We start from the raw sequence: 25,510 nt of genomic DNA on the forward strand, positions 1-25,510 counted from the left end.
TAATCAGGGTGTAGATTACAGCATTATATCAGGCTAATCAAGGTGTAGATTACAGCATTATATCAGGCTAATCAGGGTGTAGATTACAGCATTATATCAGGCTAATCAAGGTGTAGATTACAGCATTATATCAGGCTAATAAAGGTGTAGATTACAGCATTATATCAGGCTAATAAAGGTGTAGATTACAGCATTATATCAGGCTAATAAAGGTGTAGATTACAGCATTATATCAGGCTAATAAAGGTGTAGATTACAGCATTATATCAGGCTAATCAGGGTGTAGATTACAGCATTATATCAGGCTAATAAAGGTGTAGATTACAGCATTATATCAGGCTAATAAAGGTGTAGATTACAGCATTATATCAGGCTAATCAGGGTGTAGATTACAGCATTATATCAGGCTAATCAGGTGTAGATTACAGCATTATATCAGGCTAATCAGGTGTAGATTACAGCATTATATCAGGCTAATAAAGGTGTAGATTACAGCATTATATCAGGCTAATAAAGGTGTAGATTACAGCATTATATCAGGCTAATCAGGTGTAGATTACAGCATTATATCAGGCTAATCAGGGTGTAGATTACAGCATTATATCAGGCTAATCAGGGTGTAGATTACAGCATTATATCAGGCTAATCAGGGTGTAGATTACAGCATTATATCAGGGTGTAGATTACAGCATTATATCAGGCTAATCAGGGTGTGGATTACAGCATTATATCAGGCTAATTGGGGTGTAGATTACAGCATTATATCAGGCTAATCAGGGTGTAGATTACAGCATTATATCAGGCTAATCAGGGTGTAGATTACAGCATTATATCAGGCTAATAAAGGTGTAGATTACAGCATTATATCAGGCTAATTGGGGTGTAGATTACAGCATTATATCAGGCTAATCGGGGTGTAGATTACAGCATTATATCAGGCTAATCGGGGTGTAGATTACAGCATTATATCAGGCTAATCAGGGTGTAGATTACAGCATTATATCAGGCTAATCAGGGTGTAGATTACAGCATTATATCAGGCTAATCAGGGTGTAGATTACAGCATTATCTTCTCTGAATGTGTGAACTTGTGCTTTTTGAAAGAGTAAAGTCTTGAAAAGCTCTTCTTGCAGTCAGAGCAGTGATAGGGTTTCTCTCCTGTGTGTATTCTTCGGTGTGTCCCAAGATCGGCTCTATGTGCAAACTTCTGCCCACATTCAGAGCACTCGTACGGTTTCTCTCCAGTGTGAATCCGCATGTGTCCTTCCAGTGCCCTGGCAGAGGAGAGACTAGCACCGCACTGGGAGCAGCAGTGAGGTTTATCTTCTGTGTGTCTGACCTCATGTTCTTTCAGAGATCTGTTGTTAGTGAAACTCAGCTCGCACTTAGAGCAGTGGTATGGCTTTTCTCCTGTGTGAATTTGCATGTGAATTTTCAGGTGATCGGACCGTCCAAATCTCCTCTGGCAAACATTGCAGCTGTGTGGTTTCTCACCTGTGTGAATTCTCTGGTGTTTGTACAGGGCTGAATTAGTGGCAAAGCTTAATTTACAGTGGGAACAGTGGAAGGGTTTCTGTCCAGTGTGTGTTCGCTTATGCTGTTCTAGAGAATTAGATGATCCAAGCTTCTTACCGCACTGTGGGCATTGGTATCCTTTCTCTCCAGTGTGCACAATGTTATGTGACCAGAGCCCACTCTTAACAGCAAACCTCATCCCACACTCAGTACATTGGTGGGGCTTCTCACCAGTATGTCTTAGCTGGTGACATCTTAAAATACAAATCAGTCTGAAGCTTTTACCACAGTCAGCACAATGGTAAGGTTTCTCCCCTGTGTGAATCCTCTGGTGTAGTCTGAGTAATTTAGAAGAGGAATAGCTTCCCCCGCACAGCTCACAGTGGTGAGGCTTTTCTCCTGTGTGTATTCGTTTGTGTTCAAAGAGTGTTGAGGCTTGTTTGAAACTCTTCCCACACTCAGAGCAGTGGAACGGTCTCTCTCCAGTGTGAATCCGCCAGTGAGCTTTTAAGCTTTGTGATGTAGCAAATCTCTTCCCGCAGTCAGAGCAACAGTGTGGTTTTTCGCCGGTGTGTTTTATTCTCTCGTGTATCCGTAAACCACTGGAGTATGTAAATCTCTGCCCACATTCTGAGCACTGGTACGGTTTCTCTCCAGTGTGAATCCGCATGTGTCCTTCCAGTGCCCTGGCAGAGGAGAGGCTAGCTCCACACTGGGAGCAGCAGTGAGGTTTTTCTACTGAGTGTATGATCTGGTGTGACTTCAGATTGAATCTCTGATTGAATCTCTTCCCACATTGATCACAGCTATAAGGTTTCTCTCCAGTATGAATTCTCTGGTGTTGTCTAAGGTTTGCTGAAGAGGTAAACCTCTTCCCACAGTCAGAGCAGCAGTGAGATTTCTTCCTTGAGGGTCTCTGCTGTTGTTTCTCTTGGTGTTCTGATCTTGAGAGACTTTTCTCTGCCTCCTCATTATCATGATGTTGTTTAGCCTCCCCAGATGACAAGCCCCTTCTACTGAGAGAGCGACGGTTCGGACTGTCCCCTGTGAAGCAAAGACAGACAGTTATGGTTCCTTCATATCGAAGCCAGATTTAGCCCCAGCTTTTCTAGTAACCGAATTTAAGCATTTAAAATCTTCAATGTAAAATCGTATTAAATCTTCAAATTGTCAATGTATCCAAGGGTGTAGGGTTGTAATGATTCTACATCTTTTAAACAGATTGTATTTAGTGGTAATTAATGACATTCAGGGAGTGTCCCAAAATACATTTATATAAGAACATAAACCCACCGAGCACCGGTGTTTTCCTGCAGTCGACCAGCAGCACAGACAGCCTCTTCAGACCCAGCAGTAAGGTGATACCAGGAGAGGTACGACCCGGGGACTCCGGGAGGGGTAGGGGGGAGGAGGGTAGGGGGGAGGAGGGTTGGAGGGAGAGTGTTTCCTGTTAACCCAAAAAGAGAGGAGGAGTGTTGTCATATTGGTACAAAACAATAATGATCTAAAACAAGTCTTCAACTATTAAACCTTTGTCCAGAAAACTGGATTTCCTCTGAGTTGTTCCTAATGTCCTAAGGTGTGTTGTCATATTGGTGCACTGAGGGTAAAACACAATGGTCTAAAGAGGGTAAAACAACTAAATAAATGATTGAAAACAAGTCTTCAACAATTAAACCTTTGTCCAGAAAACTGGATTTCCTCTTAGTTGTTCCTGATGTCCCATTATAGTCTAGTCTGCTGTTATCGTTGTTAGTGTTAACACATAAAATAAGAAAAAAATTGTTCATGAAATCTGAAAAGTACAATAATAACAAAAGTATCATGGCCCCAAGATGGAGCAGGACCATGGTGGGGCCTGGCCGTGGCCCCAAAACAGAGCAGGCCCATCGTAGCCATGTAACAGTGAGAAACTGGAGCCGGCCAATGGAGGTCTGAGCCCTTTGGGTAAAACACTGGGGAAATCCATTGTGAAAATTTGCAAAAATATCCACCTGGTAGCCTATGTTGTGTTATCATTGTTAGTGTTGCATCATGGGAACTTGGTAGCCTATGTTGTGTTATCATTGTTAGTGTTGCATCATGGGAACTTGGTAGCCTATGTTGTGTTATCATTGTTAGTGTTGCATCATGGGAACTTGGTAGCCTATGTTGTGTTATCATTGTTAGTGTTGCATCATGGGAACTTGGTAGCCTATGTTGTGTTATCATTGTTAGTGTTGCATCATGGGAACTTGGTAGCCTATGTTGTGTTATCATTGTTAGTGTTGCATCATGGGAACTTGGTAGCCTATGTTGTGTTATCATTGTTAGTGTTGCATCATGGGAACTTGGTAGCCTATGTTGTGTTATCATTGTTAGTGTTGCATCATGGGAACTTGGTAGCCTATGTTGTGTTATCATTGTTAGTGTTGCATCATGGGAACTTGGTAGCCTATGTTGTGTTATCATTGTTAGTGTTGCATCATGGGAACTTGGTAGCCTATGTTGTGTTATCATTGTTAGTGTTGCATCATGGGAACTTGGTAGCCTATGTTGTGTTATCATTGTGAGTGTTGCATCATGGGAACTTGGTAGCCTATGTTGTGTTATCATTGTTAGTGTTGCATCATGGGAACTTGGTAGCCTATGTTGTGTTATCATTGTTAGTGTTGGATCATGGGAACTTGGTAGCCTATGTTGTGTTATCATTGTTAGTGTTGCATCATGGGAACTTGGTAGCCTATGTTGTGTTATCATTGTTAGTGTTGCATCATGGGAACTTGGTAGCCTATGCTGTGTTATCATTGTTAGTGTTGCATCATGGGAACTTGGTAGCCTATGTTGTGTTATCATTGTTATGTGTTGCATCATGGGAACTTGGTAGCCTATGTTGTGTTATCATTGTTAGTGTTGCATCATGGGAACTTGGTAGCCTATGTTATCATTAATAGTGTTGCATCAAAACTTGGTAGCCTATGTTGTGTTATCATTGTTAGTGTTGCATCATGGGAACTTGGTAGCCTATGTTGTGATATCATTGTTAGTGTTGCATCATGGGAACTTGGTAGCCTATGTTGTGATATCATTGTTAGTGTTGCATCATGGGAACTTGGTAGCCTATGTTGTGTTATCATTGTTAGTGTTGCATCATGGGAACTTGGTAGCCTATGTTGTGTTATCATTGTTAGTGTTGCATCATGGGAACTTGGTAGCCTATGTTGTGTTATCATTGTTAGTGTTGCATCATGGGAACTTGGTAGCCTATGTTGTGTTATCATTGTTAGTGTTGCATCATGGGAACTTGGTAGCCTATGTTGTGTTATCATTGTTAGTGTTGCATCATGGGAACTTGGTAGCCTATGTTGTGTTATCATTGTTAGTGTTGCATCATGGGAACTTGGTAGCCTATGTTGTGTTATCATTGTTAGTGTTGCATCATGGGAACTTGGTAGCCTATGTTGTGTTATCATTGTTAGTGTTGCATCATGGGAACTTGGTAGCCTATGTTGTGTTATCATTGTTAGTGTTGCATCATGGGAACTTGGTAGCCTATGTTGTTTATCATTGTTAGTGTTGCATCATGGGAACTTAGTAGCCTATGTTGTGTTATCATTGTTAGTGTTACATCATGGGAACTTGGTAGCCTATGTTGTGTTATCATTGTTAGTGTTGCATCAGAACTTGGTAGCCTATGTTGTGTTATCATTGTTAGTGTTGCATCATGGGAACTTGGTAGCCTATGTTGTGTTATCATTGTTAGTGTTACATCATGGGAACTTGGTAGCCTATGTTGTGTTATCATTGTTAGTGTTGCATTATGGGAACTTGGTAGCCTATGTTGTGTTATCATTGTTAGTGTTGCATTATGGGAACTTGGTAGCCTGTACTCAGAAATGGATGGAAGAAGCCATCTGCTTCTCCCAACACGTGTGTTGGTCTGGAGATCACCAGTTATTTAATATAATCAAATCATTCCAATTTCATTTAAAAAGTAAAACGGGTAGTTGACCAAAAAAAATTATATATATATATTTGAGATTCTTCAAAATAGCCACCCTTTGCCTTGTTGATAGCTTTGCACACACTTGGCATTCTCTCAAACCCCAGTAGGAAGACTACTGTTAGCACAGTGTTGGTTTGCCCCAGTAGGAAGACTACTGTTAGCACAGTGTTGGTTTGCCCCAGTAGGAAGACTACTGTTAGCACAGTGTTGGTTTGCCCCAGTAGGAAGACTACTGTTAGCACAGTGTTGGTTTGCCCCAGTAGGAAGACCACAGTTAACACTGTGTTGGTTTGCCCCAGTAGGAAGACCACAGTTAACACTGTGTTGGTTTGCCCCAGTAGGAAGACCACAGTTAACACTGTGTTGGTTTGCCCCAGTAGGAAGACTACTGTTAACACTGTGTTGGTTTGCCCCAGTAGGAAGACTACTGTTAACACTGTGTTGGTTTGCCCCAGTAGGAAGACTACTGTTAACACAGTGTTGGTTTGCCCCAGTAGGAAGACCACAGTTAACACTGTGTTGGTTTGCCCCAGTAGGAAGACTACAGTTAACACTGTGTTGGTTTGCCCCAGTAGGAAGACCACAGTTAACACTGTGTTGGTTTGCCCCAGTAGGAAGACTACTGTTAGCACTGTGTTGGTTTGCCCCAGTAGGAAGACTACTGTTAGCACTGTGTTGGTTTGCCCCAGTAGGAAGACTACTGTTAACACAGTCGGTTTGCCCCAGTAGGAAGACTACTGTTTACACTGTGTTGGTTTGCCCCAGTAGGAAGACTACTGTTAGCACTGTGTTGGTTTACACAGTAGTGTTATCAGTTCAGACCCCAACCAAGGAGCATCAAAAGTCGTGCTATAAACTCACAGACAACACAAAGATTCCGTGATGCCCTTCCAGACTCCCTCTGTCTACCCAAGGATGTCAGAGGACAAAAATCAATTAACCACCTAACTGAGGAACTCAATTTAACCTTGCTCAATACCCTAGATGCAGTTGCACCCCTAAAAACTAAAAACATTTCTCATAAGAAACTAGCTCCCTGGTATACAGAAAATACCCGAGCTCTGAAGCAAGCTTCCAGAAAATTGGAACGGAAATGGCGACACACCAAGCTGGAAGTCTTCCGACAAACTTGGAAAGACCAGTACCGTGCAGTATCGAAGAGCCCTTACTGCTGCTCGATCATCCAATTTTTCCAACTTAATTAAGGAAAATAAGAACAATCCGAAATACAGCTGTAGTCAGAAGTCAAGGATCAAACATTCAACTGATGTCTCTCCTGAGTTCTGCCCCCAACAACGAGCAGGCAGGATCTTATACACCTTATGGTGAGATCTCCTATGTCAAAACCTGCATTTGCAGCTTAAAAGAACAAAATATTCTTAACACAAGGTTTGAGAACCTGTCTCAGCAGTATGCAAATCTGCCCTAGTTTCAGAGAAAAACAGACACTGTCTCTCTGTGTCTCGCAATCACCCACAGTCCCTTTTCTCACCTTTTGTATACTACAGTAGACCTAACTAACCAGACTAATTATAGTATACTACAGTAGACCTAACTAACCAGACTAATTATAATATACTACAGTAGACCAAACTAACCAGACTAATTATAGTATACTACAGTAGACCTATCCATTCAGACTAATTATAGTATACTACAGTAGACCTAACTAACCAGACTAATTATAGTATACTACAGTAGACCTAACTAACCAGACTAATTATAGTATACTACAGTAGACCTAACTAACCAGACTAATTATAGTATACTACATTAGACCTAACTAACCAGACTAATTATAATATACTACAGTAGACCAAACTAACCAGACTAATTATAGTATACTACAGTAGACCTAACTAACCAGACTAATTATAATATACTACAGTAGACCTAACTAACCAGACTAATTATAGTATACTACAGTAGACCTATCCATTCAGACTAATTATTCATCCCAACAGGTGGGCCTCTGGGCTTAAAGCCAACAGGTAGGCCTCTGGGCTTAAAGCCAACAGGTAGGCCTCTGGGCTTAAAGCCAACAGGTGGGCCTCTGGGCTTAAAGCCAACAGGTGGGCCTCTGGGCTTAAAGCCAACAGGTGGGCCTCTGGGCTTGGATTTCCCCCACCTGACAGGTCCACAGGTGGCGTGGCGAGAATAAAGCCAACAGGTGGGCCTCTGGATTTAAAGCCTACAGGTGGGCCTCTGGATTTAAAGCCAACAGGTGGGCCTCTGGGTTTAAAGCCAACAGGTGGGCCTCTGGGTTTAAAGCCAACAGGTGGGCCTCTGGGTTTAAAGCCAACAGGTGGGCCTCTGGGTTTAAAGCCAACAGGTGGGCCTCTGGGTTTAAAGCCAACAGGTGGGCCTCTGGATTTAAAGCCTACAGGTGGGCCTCTGGATTTAAAGCCAACAGGTGGGCCTCTGGGTTTAAAGCCAACAGGTGGGCCTCTGGGTTTAAAGCCAACAGGTGGGCCTCTGGGTTTAAAGCCAACAGGTGGGCCTCTGGGTTTAAAGCCAACAGGTGGGCCTCTGGGTTTAAAGCCAACAGGTGGGCCTCTGGGTTTCAAGCCAACAGGTAGGGCTCTGGGTTTAAAGCCTACAGGTGGGCCTCTGGATTTAAAGCCAACAGGTGGGCCTCTGGGTTTAAAGCCAACAGGTGGGCCTCTGGGTTTAAAGCCAACAGGTGGGCCTCTGGGTTTAAAGCCAACAGGTGGGCCTCTGGGTTTAAAGCCAACAGGTGGGCCTCTGGGTTTAAAGCCAACAGGTGGGCCTCTGGGTTTCAAGCCAACAGGTAGGGCTCTGGGTTTCAAGCCAACAGGTGGGCCTCTGGGCTGAATGCCAACAGGTGGGCCTCTGGGCTGAATGCCAACAGGTGGGCCTCTGGGCTGAAAGCCAACAGGTGGATCAGTTCTTTTCCACTCTGTGTCTGTTGGCCTGAGTTAGAAACAGGTTGGACTCTGAGTTTAAAGGCAGGCCTCTGGGTTTAAAGGCGGGCCTCTGGGTTTAAAGGCGGGCCTCTGGGTTTAAAGGCGGGCCTCTGGGTTTAAAGGCGGGCCTCTGGGTTTAAAGGCGGGCCTCTGGGTTTAAAGACGGGCCTCTGGGTTTAAAGGCGGGCCTCTGGGTTTAAAGGCGGGCCTCTGGGTTTAAAGGCGGGCCTCTGGGTTTAAAGGTGGGCCTCTGGGTTTAAAGCCAACAGGTGGGCCTCTGGGTTTAAAGCCAACAGGTGGGCCTCTGGGTTTGAAGCCAACAGGCGGGCCTCTGGGCTGGAAGCCAACAGGCGGGCCTCTGGGTTTGAAGCCAACAGGCGGGCCTCTGGGCTGGAAGCCAACAGGCGGGCCTCTGGGTGTAACCTTGTGATAAGGCTACATCCTGTCTTCCAGCTGATTGGAGGAGAACTGAAATATTACTTTTGTATAGCAACAGCAATATGACCTGGAGACAGACACTCCACCTGCTCTGAGCTAATCTTGTTGTTCCTGCTTGAGTGAACAATATACCCTTTTATGCTTTCACACTTCTGCTGACTGCTACGTAGACAAAGAGCTTTTTATTAAACCTGAGACCCAACTCTGTTCAGGGGCTCTTATCTCCGCACCACTGGGTGATTGTTAACCCCTCCAGAATTGTAATTCGGATAATAAACGGTGTTTTAAGAATCTGCAGCAGTCTCTTCCTTTTGATTATAATTTCCACAACAGTTGATTTTGATAGACTATAATTAGTGTAATTAAGTTATGTGTAATCTACACCTCAACTAGTCTGATGTAATCTACACCATTATTCAGGTTGTTAGATCTGATTGGATGGTGCCCTAAATGTCAGAATGACTCATCAGTGAGTCTATCATTATGGATTGGTGACTAAGCTGAATGACTAACCAGTGAGTCTATCATTATGGATTGGTGACTAAGCTGAATGACTAACCAGTGAGCCTATCATTATGGATTGGTGACTAAGCTGAATGACTAACCAGTGAGTCTATCATTATGGATTGGTGACTAAGCTGAATGACTAACCAGTGAGTCTATCATTATGGATTGGTGACTAAGCTGAATGACTAACCAGTGAGCCTATCATTATGGATTGGTGTCACGAGAATATCTAATCCCAATGATGATGATAATCACTATAAGCTTTGACCAATTCCCCAGAGGTTGTAAGGCCCTGGCTAATAGAAGAATGAGACAAAGTCTCAGAATTCTGCAAAAGGTTCTGAGTTCTGAGATTTTTCAGAGTTCTGAAAATCATCCATTGCACATAACCAAATGTGAGGTATGAAAGGCTATCACATACACTTTATAAATGCCCCTATTCTCTAACTCTCTCCCAATGTTCTACCCGTGTATATTGCTTATCTTATTCTGCCACATGTTCCATAATATTCTGCAAGCCTAACGGCTTCTCCCCTCCCTGGGTGGGGAGACCTCCTTGCTGATATCAGTTTCACAAGTCGTCTGTCGACAGTTCCTCTTCTCCTTGAATGTCTCAACTATACTTCTGCTTATTGTCAAATAGTACCATACTGTCTTAGTCTTCCTATGCACACACATTAGAGAATTATACTCTTAGAATTCTACTACAGTTTCAGGCTGGAATAATTTAGTCATTACCTTAAACATATACATTGCTTTATCGATTGGTGACTAACCAGCTTATCAATATGGATTGGTGACTAACCAGCTTATCATTATGGATTGGTGACTAACCAGCTTATCAATATGGATTGGTGACTAACCAGCTTATCATTATGGATTGGTGACTAACCAGCTTATCATTATGGATTGGTGACTAACCAGCTTATCATTATGGATTGGTGACTAACCAGCTTATCATTATGGATTGGTGACTAACCAGCTTATCATTATGGATTGGTGACTAACCAGCTTATCATTATGGATTGGTGACTAACCAGCTTATCAATATGGATTGGTGACTAACCAGCTTATCATTATGGATTGGTGACTAACCAGCTTATCATTATGGATTGGTGACTAACCAGCTTATCAATATGGATTGGTGACTAACCAGTGAGCTTATCATTATGGATTGGTGACTAACCAGCTTATCAATATGGATTGGTGACTAACCAGTGAGCTTATCATTACGGATTGGTGACTAACCAGCTTATCATTATGGATTGGTGACTAACCAGCTTATCATTATGGATTGGTGACTAACCAGCTTATCAATATGGATTGGTGACTAACCAGTGAGCTTATCATTATGGATTGGTGACTAACCAGCTTATCAATATGGATTGGTGACTAACCAGTTTATCATTATGGATTGGTGACTAACCAGCTTATCAATATGGATTGGTGACTAACCAGTTTATCATTATGGATTGGATATATATATATATATGGGCGGGAAGGTATGCTACGCATAACAGGCCTAACTAAACACACTTTACTTTCCGAAAGTCAAACGGATGCCAGGAACTAGGTCACTGCCAAGACTAGTTAGATTATATATATAACTCACCTGATTCATTGTAAACACTTGTTTATTGTCGTTTGCAGAGTTCAGGAGAAGTGAACCAGATGAGATGTTTATCTCCAGTCTGTTGAATTGTAGATTAGGGAGGTAACGGACGGTTATATTTCAACATGTGAGGCTCTGCCTGAAGTCATGAAACGAGAGACTCCGCCTTCACATCCGTTCCACTGAAAACATTTCCTTCCGGTTACCATTCGGCTGGCAGCAGATCATAAAATGGAAAAGACGACAAGACAGACTCCGCCTTCACATCCGTTCCATTTTTGAAGCACTCAATTGCAGTACATCTGTGCACAGCATTGCAACCACGTAGGAAGAAAAACATACATAATTTGATGCATTTAAAAATATATATATAAAAATATATATTCATATAAATATGAATGCAACATCTAAAGTATTGGTCCCATGTTTGATATGCAAGAAAAACGATTTATCTTATTCCTCTAAGATTTTGTGCATACATTTGTTTCCATCCCTATTAGTGAGCATCCGTCCAGGTGTGGCATATCAAAAAAGCTAATTAAACAACATGATCGTAACATAGGTAACATTTTATTGCTGGGGACAATAAAATGCTTCTCTAAAATGTGCAGTTTTGTCACACAACACAATGCCACAGATGTCTCAAGTTTTGAGGGAGCCTGCAATTGGCATGCAGCCTACAGGAATGTCCACCAAGGGCAGAACTAGGTCACTGCCAAGACCAGTTATATATCAGACAAGGACAGAACTAGAACACTGCCAAGACCAGTTATATATCAGACAAGGACAGAACTAGGTCACTGCCAAGACCAGTTATATATCAGACAAGGACAGAACTAGAACACTGCCAAGACCAGTTATATATCAGACAAGGGCAGAACTAGGTCACTGCCAAGACCAGTTATATATCAGACAAGGACAGAACTAGAACACTGCCAAGACCAGTTATATATCAGACAAGGACAGAACTAGGCCACTGCCAAGACCAGTTATATATCAGACAAGGACAGAACTAGAACACTGCCAAGACCAGTTATATATCAGACAAGGACAGAACTAGAACACTGCCAAGACCAGTTATATATCAGACAAGGACAGAACTAGAACACTGCCAAGACCAGTTATATATCAGACAAGGACAGAACTAGGCCACTGCCAAGACCAGTTATATATCAGACAAGGACAGAACTAGGCCACTGCCAAGACCAGTTATATATCAGACAAGGACAGAACTAGAACACTGCCAAGACCAGTTATATATCAGACAAGGACAGAACTAGAACACTGCCAAGACCAGTTATATATCAGACAAGGACAGAACTAGGCCACTGCCAAGACCAGTTATATATCAGACAAGGACAGAACTAGAACACTGCCAAGACCAGTTATATATCAGACAAGGACAGAACTAGAACACTGCCAAGACCAGTTATATATCAGACAAGGGCAGAACTAGGCCACTGCCAAGACCAGTTATATATCAGACAAGGACAGAACTAGAACACTACCAAGACCAGTTATATATCAGACAAGGGCAGAACTAGAACACTGCCAAGACCAGTTATATATCAGACAAGGACAGAACTAGGCCACTGCCAAGACCAGTTATATATCAGACAAGGACAGAACTAGAACACTGCCAAGACCAGTTATATATCAGACAAGGGCAGAACTAGAACACTGCCAAGACCAGTTATATATCAGACAAGGACAGAACTAGGCCACTGCCAAGACCAGTTATATATCAGACAAGGACAGAACTAGAACACTACCAAGACCAGTTATATATCAGACAAGGGCAGAACTAGAACACTGCCAAGACCAGTTATATATCAGACAAGGACAGAACTAGGCCACTGCCAAGACCAGTTATATATCAGACAAGGACAGAACTAGAACACTGCCAAGACCAGTTATATATCAGACAAGGACAGAACTAGAACACTGCCAAGACCAGTTATATATCAGACAAGGGCAGAACTAGGCCACTGCCAAGACCAGTTATATATCAGACAAGGACAGAACTAGAACACTGCCAAGACCAGTTATATATCAGACAAGGGCAGAACTAGGCCACTGCCAAGACCAGTTATATATCAGACAAGGACAGAACTAGAACACTGCCAAGACCAGTTATATATCAGACAAGGACAGAACTAGAACACTGCCAAGACCAGTTATATATCAGACAAGGACAGAACTAGGCCACTGCCAAGACCAGTTATATATCAGACAAGGACAGAACTAGAACACTGCCAAGACCAGTTATACAGTGTGGCAAAAAAGTATTTAGTCAGCCACCAATTGTGCAAGTTCTCCCACTTAAAAAGATGAGTAGAGGCCTGTAATTTTCATCATAGGTACACTTCAACCGTGACAGACAAAATGAGAGAAAAAAAACCCAGAAAATCACATTGTAGGATTTTTAATTGAATTTATTTGCAAATTATGGTGGATTATTTTTTTAATGCTGCTCTTTAATTACTTGTCACTTTTATTGCATTGTTGGTTAGGGGCTCGTAAGTCAGCATTTCACTGTAAGGTCTACATCTGTTATATTCAGCACATTGTTGGTTAGGGGCTCGTAAGTAACCATTTCACTAAGGTCTACATATGTTATATTCAGCACATTGTTGGTTAGGGGCTCGTAAGTAACCATTTCACTAAGGTCTACATCTGTTATATTCAGCACATTGTTGGTTAAGGGCTCGTAAGTCAGCATTTCACTGTAAGGTCTACATCTGTTATATTCAGCACATTGTTGGTTAGGGGCTGCGTAAGTAAGCATTCCACTAAGGTCTACATATGTTGTATTCAGCACAGTACTTTAACTTAGAAACTAGCCTCTCAATTCTCTCGTGTGATTTCAGGGCAGCGAACCGGGGAAATGTCTTTGAACACTGAGAGCAATGGTAAATCTTCTGTCCGGTGTGAGTTCTCTCATGTGATTTCAAGTGTCCTTCCCAGTTAAAAGTCTTTCCCGCATTGAGAGCAGTGGTAAGGCTTCTCTGCTGTATGTGAAGGCTCCTCTCCTGAAATGCAACAGAAAGGTCCCACATCTAGCCATCCCTCTGGATGTAGTTCTAGCCATCACTATGGATGTAGTGCTAGCCATCACTCTGGTCGTAGTTCTAGCCATCACTCTGGATGTAGTTCTAGCCATCACTCTGGATGTAGTTCTTGCCATCACTCTGGTCGTAGTTCTAGCCATCACTCTGGTCGTAGTTCTAGCCATCACTCTGGTCGTAGTTCTAGCCATCACTCTGGTCGTAGTTCTAGCCATCACTCTGGTCGTAGTTCTAGCCATCACTCGGGATGTAGTTCCAGCCATCACTCCGGGATGTAGTTCCAGCCATCACTCTGGTCGTAGTTCTAGCCATCACTCTGGATGTAGTTCCAGCCATCACTCTGGATGTAGTTCCAGCCATCACTCTGGATGTAGTTCCAGCCATCACTCTGGATGTAGTTCCAGCCATCACTCTGGTTGTAGTTCCAGCCATCACTGGTCGTAGTTCTAGCCATCACTCTGGATGTCGTTCCAGCCATCACTCTGGATGTAGTTCCAGCCATCACTCTGGATGTAGTTCCAGCCATCACTCTGGATGTAGTTCCAGCCATCACTCTAGATGTAGTTCCAGCCATCACTCTGGATGTAGTTCCAGCCATCACTCTGGTTGTAGTTCCAGCCATCACTGGTCGTAGTTCTAGCCATCACTCTGGTCGTAGTTCTAGCCATCACTCTGGTCGTAGTTCTAGCCATCACTCGGGATGTAGTTCCAGCCATCACTCTGGATGTAGTTCTAGCCATCACTCGGGATGTAGTTCCAGCCATCACTCTGGATGTAGTTCCAGCCATCACTCTGGTTGTAGTTCCAGCCATCACTGGTCGTAGTTCTAGCCATCACTCTGGATGTAGTTCTAGCCATCACTCGGGATGTAGTTCCAGCCATCACTCTGGATGTAGTTCCAGCCATCACTCTGGTTGTAGTTCCAGCCATCACTGGTCGTAGTTCTAGCCATCACTCTGGATGTAGTTCCAGCCATCACTCGGGATGTAGTTCCAGCCATCACTCTGGTTGTAGTTCCAGCCATCACTCTGGTCGTAGTTCCAGCCATTACTCTGGATGTAGTTCCAGCCATCACTCTGGATGTAATTCCGATGGTGTCCACAAGATGGCAGCAGTGTAACGTTTCAGACGGTTAAAGTATGAGTGAACTACAGGACATTTAGTGTGAAGTCACCCAGGTACATATTAGTTAAATTAAATTAATGTTAGCAGGCAATATTAACTAGGGAAATTGTGTCACTTCTCTTGCGTTCTGTGCAAGCTGAGTCAGGGTATATGCAGCAGTTTGGGCCGCCTGGCTCATTGCAAACTATGAAGACAAAGATCAGAATTAATTTCCGGAATTTTACATAATTATGACATAACATTGAAGGTTGTGCAATGTAACAGCAATATTTAGACTTATGGATGCCACCTGTTCGATAAAATACGGAACGGTTCCGTATTTCACTTAAAGAAATGATAGTTTCCGGATTTGACCATATTAATGACCTAAGGCTCGTATTTCTGTGTGTTTATTATATTATAATTAAGTCCATGATTTGATATTTGATAGAGCAGTCTGACTGAGCGGTGGTAGGCAGCACAGTCATTCAAACCAGCACTTTCCTGCGTTTTGCAATGATTGAAGCTCAGCTCTGTTTATGACTTCAAGCCTATCAACTCCCGAGATTAGGCTGGCAATAATATAGTGCCTATAAGAACATCCAATAGTCAAAGGTATATGAAATACAAAAAATGGTATCGAGAGAAATAGTCCTATAATTCCTATAGTAACTACAACCTAAAACTTCTTAACTGGGAATATTGAAGACTCATGTTAAAAGGAACCACCAGCTTTCATATGTTCTCATGTTCCTAGCAAGGAACTTAAACATTAGCTTTTTTACATGGCACATATTGCACTTTTACTTTCTTCTCCAACACTGTGCTTTTGCATTATTTAAACCAAATTGAACATGTTTCATTATTTATTTGAGACTAAATAGATTTTTATTTATGTATTAAGTTAAGTGTTCATTCAGTATTGTTGTAATTGTCATTATTACAAATATATATAAAAATCGGTATCAGCTTTTTTTGGTCCTCCAATATTCGGTATCGGCGTGGAAAATTCATAATCGGCCGACCTTGAGTTTAGATCCCTGTAACATGGATGTCATACAGGGTTGTAGCGCAATACGTTCAGAAGAGGGCGCTTCCACCACACCGAGTCACTACATGTCCAAACGTGTAAAAATGTCCCTTCTTTAATGCATTTATTCCATTCCTCGTACCTAATGTTTTGTCCTGTGTAATTGCGTGTCTTGTTTGCTAAAAAAAACCCATAGTTTTTAATCAAAACATTTTATGTGACGTCTTTCCATTGTTGTCCAATGAAGTAAAGGACCCCAAGCGTGCTCCACCACTCGATATTTTATAAATATCCATTCTTTAACACCTACTGTGCAACTGTGATTGTCCTGATTGTTAATCTAATTCTATGCATCCGTTGCCAAACCAAATCTGCAGTGCAATGGCGGGCTGCTCCTTCTCCGTTAAGAAACAACGACCCCTCGGGCAGAGGTCGCATTTAAACAGTACTTTTATTCAAAGCTGCGGATTTCAGAAAACAAAGGCACGCAATTAAAATAACTGACATTTTTACAAGTACGGACTTTATAGTGACTCGATGTTGTGGTGAAACCTCATTCATTAAGCTAGAACCCTGTACGGAAGATAGAACCCTGTACGGAAGATAGAACCCTGCACGGAAGATAGAACCCTGTACAGTAGATAGAACTATGTACGGCAGATAGAACCCTGCACGGAAGATAGAACCCTGTACGGAAGATAGAACCCTGTATGGAAGATAGAACCCTGTACGGTAGATAGAACCCCGCACGGAAGATAGAACCCCGTACGGAAGATAGAACCCCGCACGGAAGATAGAACCCCGCACGGAAGATAGAACCCCGTATGGAAGATAGAACCCTGTACGGAAGATAGAACCCTGCACGGAAGATAGAACCCTGTACGGTAGATAGAACCCTGTACGGCAGATAGAACCCTGCACGGAAGATAGAACCCTGTACGGAAGATAGAACCCTGTACGGAAGATAGAACCCTGTACGGTAGATAGAACCCTGTACGGAAGATAGAACCCCGCACGGAAGATAGAACCCCGTACGGAAGATAGAACCCCGTACGGAAGATAGAACCCCGCACGGAAGATAGAACCCCGCACAGAAGATAGAACCCTGCACGGAAGATAGAACCCTGTACGGAAGATAGAACCCTGCACGGAAGATAAAACCCTGCACGGAAGATAGAACCCTGCACGGAAGATAGAACTCTGCACAGGCTATTTTACATCGAAAGCTTATACAGAGCTTAAATGTTTCGGCTATGTTGGCTAGCAAGCTACCGAAGTGGCTGACTAGCTGCTGTTGTTGAGGAAGCGTCCCGTCCACTAGATTAGACGTCACGCTGGCAGCGTCGCCTGAAAAGATGCCCATCTGCTGACTGGAGTAGACAACGCAGTTAAGGATAATATGTATTTTATTTTTTATGTATTTAATTAAACAATGTTATATTGAGATGTATAAAGAGAAGCATGTGTTGATTGATTAGTTCAGAATTTTAATGAGTGAGAATTTAAAACAAACTTCACACGAACTAAACATCTACATTGAAAGCAATTTCTGATTCATTCAGTCAGACAGACAGATAATATCAAAATAAGCATCTAGGTCTATAAAAGAAGTAAATGTACAGCACCAATCAAAAGTTTGGACACACCTCCTCATTCAAGGTTTTATTTTTTACAATTTTCTACATTGTAGAATAATAGTGAAGACATCAAAACTATGAAATAACACATATGGAATCATGTAGTAACCAAAAAAGTGTTAAACAGATCAAAATATATTTATATTTTAGTGTTATTTCATAGTTTTGATGTCTTCATTATTATTCTACAATGTAGAATAGGGCAAAAAATAAAGAAAAACCCTTTAATGAGTAGGTGTGTCCAAACTTTTGACTGGTACTGTAGGTGTATTGTTTGTTAAACTTTGCAATCAATGTTTTTTTCTTGGCATACATTTTAAAGTGGAAACGTGAGTCTCAGCATCACTCCGTTACAGTGGAATGGCCCATAAACAAAAACACATTCTCAGGTCAAAAACACAAGTCAGAACACAGCCTCTCTATTCTCTCATGTGATTTCAGGTCCTCTGACTGGGAAAATGTCTTTCCACAATGAGAGCAGTGGTATGTCTTCTCCTCCTGTGTATGTATTCTTTCATGCTTATTCAGATGCCTTAACCGGTTAAATCTCTTTCCACAGTGGGAGCAGTGGTAGGTCTTATCCCCGCCTGTGTGTGTCCTGTCATGTCTATTCAGGCCTCCTAACTGGGTAAAACTCTTTCCACACAGGGAGCATTGGTATGGCTTTGCTCCTGTGTGGGTATTCTCATGAGTTTTCATGGTCACCAACCACCTAAAACTCTTTTCACAATAGGAACAGTGGTAAGGCTTCTCACCTGTGTGTATTCTCTCGTGCATTTTTAGGGACCCTGACTTGGTAAAACTCTTTCCACATTGGGAGCAGTGGAAAGTCTTCCTCCCTTCTGTGTGTATTTTCTCGTGTGTTTTCCAGTTCCCTATCCAGGTAAAACTCTTTCCACATTGGGAGCAGTGGTAAGGCTTCTCTCCTGTGTGTATTATCTCATGCGCTTTCAGGTTGCCTAACTTAGTAAAACTCTTTCCACAGAGAGAGCAGTGGTGTTTTCCTGCTGGTTTGGACGTCTCTGGGTCTGGTTCCCCTGAAGGACTCTTTCCGCTGTCAGAGTGAGAGTCTGGTCTCTCTCCTGCCAAAACAAACAGAGTATTTAGTTAAATACTAATCAGAGACCTGAATGAAACCTTCACATGATAATACTGTTACCTATTTGGTTTAATCAAGACTGGTTCCCTCAGTAACATTGCTGTTAAAAATGAACTTGGTAAGATTTTAAAAGCAAATAATATAGAGCTTCAAATTGAATCTTGCACTTATGGAATGTCATGTTTACAGGCTGAGCAGAGCTCTATAATAATAGATAATGCCATGTTTTTAGGCTGAGCAAAGCTCTCTAATAATAGATAATGTCATGTTTACAGGCTGAACAGAGCTCTCTAATAATAGATAATGTCATGTTTTTAGGCTGAGCAAAGCTCTCTAATAATAGATAATGTCATGTTTACAGGCTGAACAGAGCTCTCTAATAATAGATAATGTCATGTTTTTAGGCTGAACAGAGCTCTATAATAATAGATAATGTCATGTTTATAGGCTGAGCAAAGCTCTATAATAATAGATTATGTCATGTTTACAGGCTGAACAGAGCTCTGTAATAATGGATAATGTCATGTTTATAGGCTGAGCAGAGCTCTATAATAATAGATAATGGCATGTCTATAGGCTGAGCAGAGCTCTATCATAATGATAATGTTTCCAGGCTGAGCAGAGCTCTATAATAATAGATAATGTAATCTCTATCATAATGATCATGTTTATAGGCTGAGCAGAGCTCTATAATAATAGATAATGTCATGTTTATAGGCTGAACAGAGCTCTCTAATAATAGATAATGTCATGTTTATAGGCTGAGCAGAGCTCTCTAATAATAGATAATGTCATGTTTATAGGCTGAACAGAGCTCTATAATAATAGATAATGTCATGTTTACAGGCTGAGCAGAGCTCTATAATAATAGATAATGTCATGGTTATAGTCTGAGCAGAGCTCTATAATAATGGAGCTCTAAATTAAAATGCATCATTGTTAACACTGGTGCTCCCAACTTAAACAAGTGAAGACAACATAAAATATAACCAGGAACAAATATTAGTTTTAAATCGACTGAGATATAGCCTATAGGGCCTAGTTTTAAATCCATTGAGATATAGCCTATAGGGCCTAGTTTTAAATCCATTGAGATATAGCCTATAGTGCCTAGTTTTAAATCCATTGAGATAAAGCCTATAGGGCCTAGTTTTAAATCCATTGAGATATAGCCTATAGTGCCTAGTTTTAAATCCATTAAGGTATAGTCTATAGGGCCTAGTTTTAAATCCATTGAGATATAGCCCATAGTGCCTAGTTTTAAATCCATTGAGATATAGCCTATAGGGCCTAGTTTTAAATCCATTGAGATATAGCCTATAGTGCATAGTTTTAAATCCATTGAGATATAGCCTATAGTGCATAGTTTTAGAGCAAATAAATCCCAGAACAACAGCAAAGGACCTTGTGAAGATGCTGGAGGGAACAGGTACAAAATTATCTATATCCACAGTAAAACAAGTCCTATATCGACATAACATGAAAGGCCGCTCAGGAAGGAAGAAGCCACTGCTCCAAAACTGCCATAAAAAAGCCAGACTACGGTTTTCAACTGCACATGGGGACAAAGATCGTACTTTTTGGAGAAATGTCCTCGGGTGTGATGAAACTGTTTGGCCATAATAACCATCGTTATGTTTGGAGGAAAAAGGGGGAGGCTTGCAAGCTGAAGAACACCATCCCAACCGTGAAGCACAGGGGTGGCAGCATCATGTTGTGGGGGTGCTTTGCTGCAGGAGGGTGCACTGGTGATGACATGATGAGGATGGAAAATGATGTGGATATATTGCAGCAACATCTCTAGACATCAGTCAAGAAGTTAAAGCTTGGTCGCAAATGGGTCTTCCAAATGGACAATGACCCCAAGCATACTTCAAAGTTGTGGCAAAATGGCTTAAGGACAACAAAGTCAAGGTATTGGAGTGGACATCACAAAGCTCTGACCTCAATCCTATAGAAAATGTGTGGGCAGAACTGAAAAAGCTTGTGCGAGCAAGGAGGCCTGACAAACCCGACTCAGTTACACCAGCTCTGTCAGGAGGAATGGGCCAAAATTCACCCAACTTTTTGTGGGAAGCTTGTGGAAGGCAACCCGAAACGTTTGACCCAAGTTAAACAACTTAAAGGCAATGCTACCAAATACGAACTGATGGATACCTCAGCATTCTGGTTACTACGTGATTCCATATGTGTTATTTCATAGTTTTGATGTCTTCCCTAATATTCTACAATGTAGAAAAAAAGTCAAATTAAGAAAAACCCTTGAATGAGTAGGTGTGTCCAAACTTTTGACTGGTACTGTATATGATGTGGTATCAGACATCAGGTGGTTGCCATAGTAACATACTCTACAATGTGGTATCAGACATCAGGTGGTTGCCATAGTAACATACTCTACAATGTGGTATCAGACATCAGGTGGTTGCCATAGTAACATACTATACAATGTGATAACATATATGGGACATTTCAATCAGATCAGTCTGCCTTACAATATAACTGCAAAAACGTAGGACCTAATAAAACCATAGATTTTATAAACAAATGATTTAGATCTTCAAATCATATTTTAGAAAAATATATTTAGAGATTTTTAAAAATTGTGAAAAAAATATAACGGTGAGCATTTTATCCATTAACATTTTGTTGGTCGAGTCCCCACTCTGTAGCTGTAACAATTCCTACAGCACAACATTATTCAAGTGTAGAATACCCTTTAAAAACATTAGTTAAACAACTGCAGAGTTCGTGCCCTTGTTTTTAAGACTTACTGGTGTTAATCAGATCTCCGGTCTTCTCTTCTTGTTCCTCCTCCCCCAATGTAACGGTAATCTCATCCTCCTCCTCTTTCACTCCAAACACTGCAGCCACCTCTTTCCCTCCTCTTCTTTCACAGTAACATCCTCCCCTCTTCCTCTTCTTTTACTGTAACATCTTCCTCCTCTTTCACTCTGAACTCGTCTTCCTCTTCTTTCACTGGAACAGCCTCATCCTCTACTTCTTTTTTTACCGAAACATCCTCCTCTTCTTTCACGACAACGTTCAGCCACAGACCCTCTTTCTCCGTCCAACAGACCCCCTCTTCTTTAGCAGGAGGAGAGTAGCTCAGTGAACTCATGGTCGGGGATGTTAGCTAGCTAACTAGTTAGCATTAATGGTTAGCCTGGAGCTACTGCTATCTTAACCAGACGGGTAGATGACGACGGTAACTAACAACGTAGGCATGAATATTAAATTAAATGGGATAACAAGTAGATACGACAGAAGTGTGTTTAAAACATAGCTAGTAATACACCGGAGCAGTCTAAATAGCTTTATTGTTTCGGCTTTTTTGTCTAGCAAGCTACAGAGGTTTCTGACGAGCTGTTGTTGTTGAAGGAGCGTCCCGTCCACTAGATTATACGTCACATTGGCAGCGTCGCCTGAAAGACGCTCATCGCCATCTGCTGACTGGAGTTAGTAACGCAGTTGAGGGAAAAGTTATTTCATTATAAAATACAATTCTATAGATACGTACAAATAGAAGCATGTGTTGATTGATTAGTGCAGATTTTAATGAGTGAAAATTTTAATCAAACTCAACATCTACTACACATTTTGGCTTGGCCCCTAAGACCCTCACAATATTTTAAAGATGCACAATTGAGAACTTCCTGGTACGGAAACAGCACCGCCCACAACTGCAGGGCTCTCTCAGAGGGTGGTGCAGTCTTCCCAACGCATCACCGTGGGCAAACTACCTGCCCTCCAGGACACCTACAGCACCCGATGTCACAGGAAGGCCATTCAGATCATCAAGGACATCAACAACCGAGCCACGGATGATTCTCCCCGCTATCATCCAGAAGGCGAGGTCAGTACAGGTGCATCAAAGCTGGGGCCGAGAGACTGAAAAACAGCTTCTATCTCAAGGCCATCAGACTGTTAAATAGCCATCACCAGCCGGCTACCACCCGGTAACTCAACCCTTCACCATAGCGGCTGCTACCCTATATACATAGACATGGAAACACTGGTCACTTTAATGATGTTTACATTCTGCTTTACTCATTTCAAATCAAATCATATCAAATTGTATTTGTCACTTGCGAAATACAACAGGTGTAGACGTTACAGTGAAATGCTTATTTACAAGCCCTTAACCAACGATGCAGTTTAAGGAAATACCTAAAAAAATCAAAAGTAAGAAAAAAAGTAAGAGATAAGAAAAACAAATGATTAAAGAGCAGCAGTAAATAACAACAGCAGAGCTACCAGTACAGAGTCAACAGCAGAGCTACCAGTACAGAGTCAATGGCAGGGCTACCAGTACAGAGTCAATGGCAGAGCTACCAGTACAGAGTCAATGGCAGAGCTACCAGTACAGAGTCAATGGCAGAGCTACCAGTACAGAGTCAATGGCAGAGCTACCAGTACAGAGTCAATGGCAGAGCTACCAGTACAGAGTCAATGGCAGAGCTACCAGTACAGAGTCAATAGCAGAGCTACCAGTACAGAGTCAATAGCAGGGCTACCAGTACAGAGTCAATAGCAGGGCTACCAGTACAGAGTCAATAGCAGAGCTACCAGTACAGAGTCAATAGCAGAGCTACCAGTACAGAGTCAATAGCAGAGCTACCAGTACAGAGTCAATAGCAGAGCTACCAGTACAGAGTCAATAGCAGCTGTAGAACCTTTTGAGGATCTGAGTACCCATGCCAAATCTTTTCAGTCTCCTGAGGGGGAATAGGTTTTGTCTTGCCCTCTTCATTACTGTCTTGGTGTGTTTGGACCATGTTAGTTTGTTGGTGATATGGACGCCAAGGAACTTGAAGCTCTCAACCTGCTCCACTAAATCCCCGTTGATGAGAATGGGGGCATGCTTGGTCCTCTTTGTCATGTAATCCACAATCATCTCTTTTGTCTTGATCACGTTGAGGGAGAGGTTGTAAATGTTCCCCCCTTTGTTATAATAATTAACATAGTGAGGCATGGGATGAAATAATAACATGCAAATGTTCCCCCCTTTGTTATAATAATTAACATAGTGAGGCATGGATTAATGAAAATGTATCTTTTGTTGGGCTGGATGTTTGAAATATGAGGTGATTTGAGTCATGCTTCTTCGGTACTGGAATAAAGACACCAAGCACTATAATGTTGTAAAGAAATACCGTGTATACTGGAGTGATGTAGGATTGTCAATAAAATTGTTCACAGACCAATTTTTGATAGTCCATGTGTATAGGCTGCAAGTACATTGAAATTAAGTTGTTTTCAAATCGCTGAGCACAACCACACCGAAGAAGATGTCTTTTCAACTTTCACTTTCAACCAAAACCGACCATGATGGATGTCTAGTCTGGTCTTCTTGTCAACGTCTTTTTAATGACATTTTACCATTGTAAATAAGACTTTGTTCTTAACTGACTTAAATAAAGGTTACATTACTACAATGTTAAAAACATTGTACATTGTCATATTAATTCAAATACTCCTGTGATTTTAAAACATTCTACATTGTGACATTAACATACTCCTACAATGTTAAAACATTCTACATTATGACATCATTAATATAATCCTACTACAATGTTAAAACATTCTACATTGTGACATCATTAATATACTCCTACTACAATGTTAAAACATTCTACATTATGACATCATTAATATACTCCTACTACAATGTTAAAACATTCTACATTGTGACATTATTTCATTGATATCCTGAAACAACTCCTTCATGTATTTTCTGATGTTTAAATCACAGATCTTTTGTCAGAGTATCTCTTCCAACATTGATGACAGCTATGAGGTTTCTCTCCTGTGTGTTCTCTGGTGTGTAGTCAGATGGCTAGATGAAGTAAAACCCTTCCCACATTGATCACAGCTATAAGGTTTCTCTCCAGTGTGTATTCTCAGGTGTGCTACCAGGTTGCCTGCATGAGCAAAACACTTTCCACATTGATTACAGCTATATGGTTTCTCGCCTGTGTGTGTTCTCTGGTGAATAGTCAGATTGCTGGATGTAACAAAACTCTTCCCACATTGATTACAGCTATAAGGTTTCTCTCCTGTGTGTTTCTCTGGTGAATAGTCAGAATGCTAGATGTAGTAAAACTCTTCCCACATTGACTACAGCCATGAGGTTTCTCTCCTGTGTGTTCTCTGGTGAATAGTCAGATTGCTTGATGTAGTAAAACTCTTCCCACATTGATCACAGCTATGAGGTTTCTCTCAGTGTGAATTCTCTGGTGTGATTGTAATGTATATAATTTGAAAATGTCTTCCCACATTGATCACAGCTATAAGGTTTCTCCCTGTGTGTGTTCTCTGGTGAATAGTCAGATGACTAGATGTTGTAAAACTCTTCCCACATTGATCACAGCTATGGGGTTTCTCTCCAGTGTGAATTCTCTGGTGTGATTGTAATGTATATAGTTTTGAAAAGGTCTTCCCACAGTCAGAGCAGCTATAAGGTTTCTTTCCTGTGTGTATTCTCTGGTGTGTTTTCAGGCTGCTTGGAGCATTAAAACTCTTCCCACATTGATCACAGCTATTACGTTTCTCTCCTGTATGGATTCTCTGATGTCTTTTGAGCTCTGC

General features: G+C 41.6%; 1 protein-coding gene across 1 annotated transcript; it reads right to left on the reverse strand.

Moving 5' to 3' along the window:
- Positions 1 to 554: 554 nt before the first annotated feature.
- On the reverse strand, positions 555 to 11,122 carry LOC135534148 (zinc finger protein 883-like). The gene is made up of 3 exons (XM_064961267.1): positions 10,985 to 11,122; positions 2,809 to 2,962; positions 555 to 2,559 (listed from the first exon to the last, which is right to left on the reverse strand). Exons 1-3 carry the CDS (start codon positions 10,991 to 10,993, stop codon positions 1,058 to 1,060), a joined length of 1,665 nt encoding a protein of 554 aa, XP_064817339.1. The 5' UTR covers positions 10,994 to 11,122; the 3' UTR covers positions 555 to 1,057.
- Between the last annotated feature and the right edge of the window lie 14,388 nt (positions 11,123 to 25,510).

This window comes from Oncorhynchus masou, unplaced genomic scaffold (assembly GCF_036934945.1).
Source record: "Oncorhynchus masou masou isolate Uvic2021 unplaced genomic scaffold, UVic_Omas_1.1 unplaced_scaffold_3067, whole genome shotgun sequence".
NCBI classification, from domain to species: Eukaryota; Metazoa; Chordata; class Actinopteri; order Salmoniformes; family Salmonidae; genus Oncorhynchus; species Oncorhynchus masou.

Coding starts and splice junctions, on each gene's coding strand:
- LOC135534148 (XM_064961267.1), bottom strand. Junction 2,560..2,808: donor CAGGAAAACACCGGTGCTCG/GTGGGTTTATGT, acceptor TTTGCTTCACAG/GGGACAGTCCGAACCGTCGC.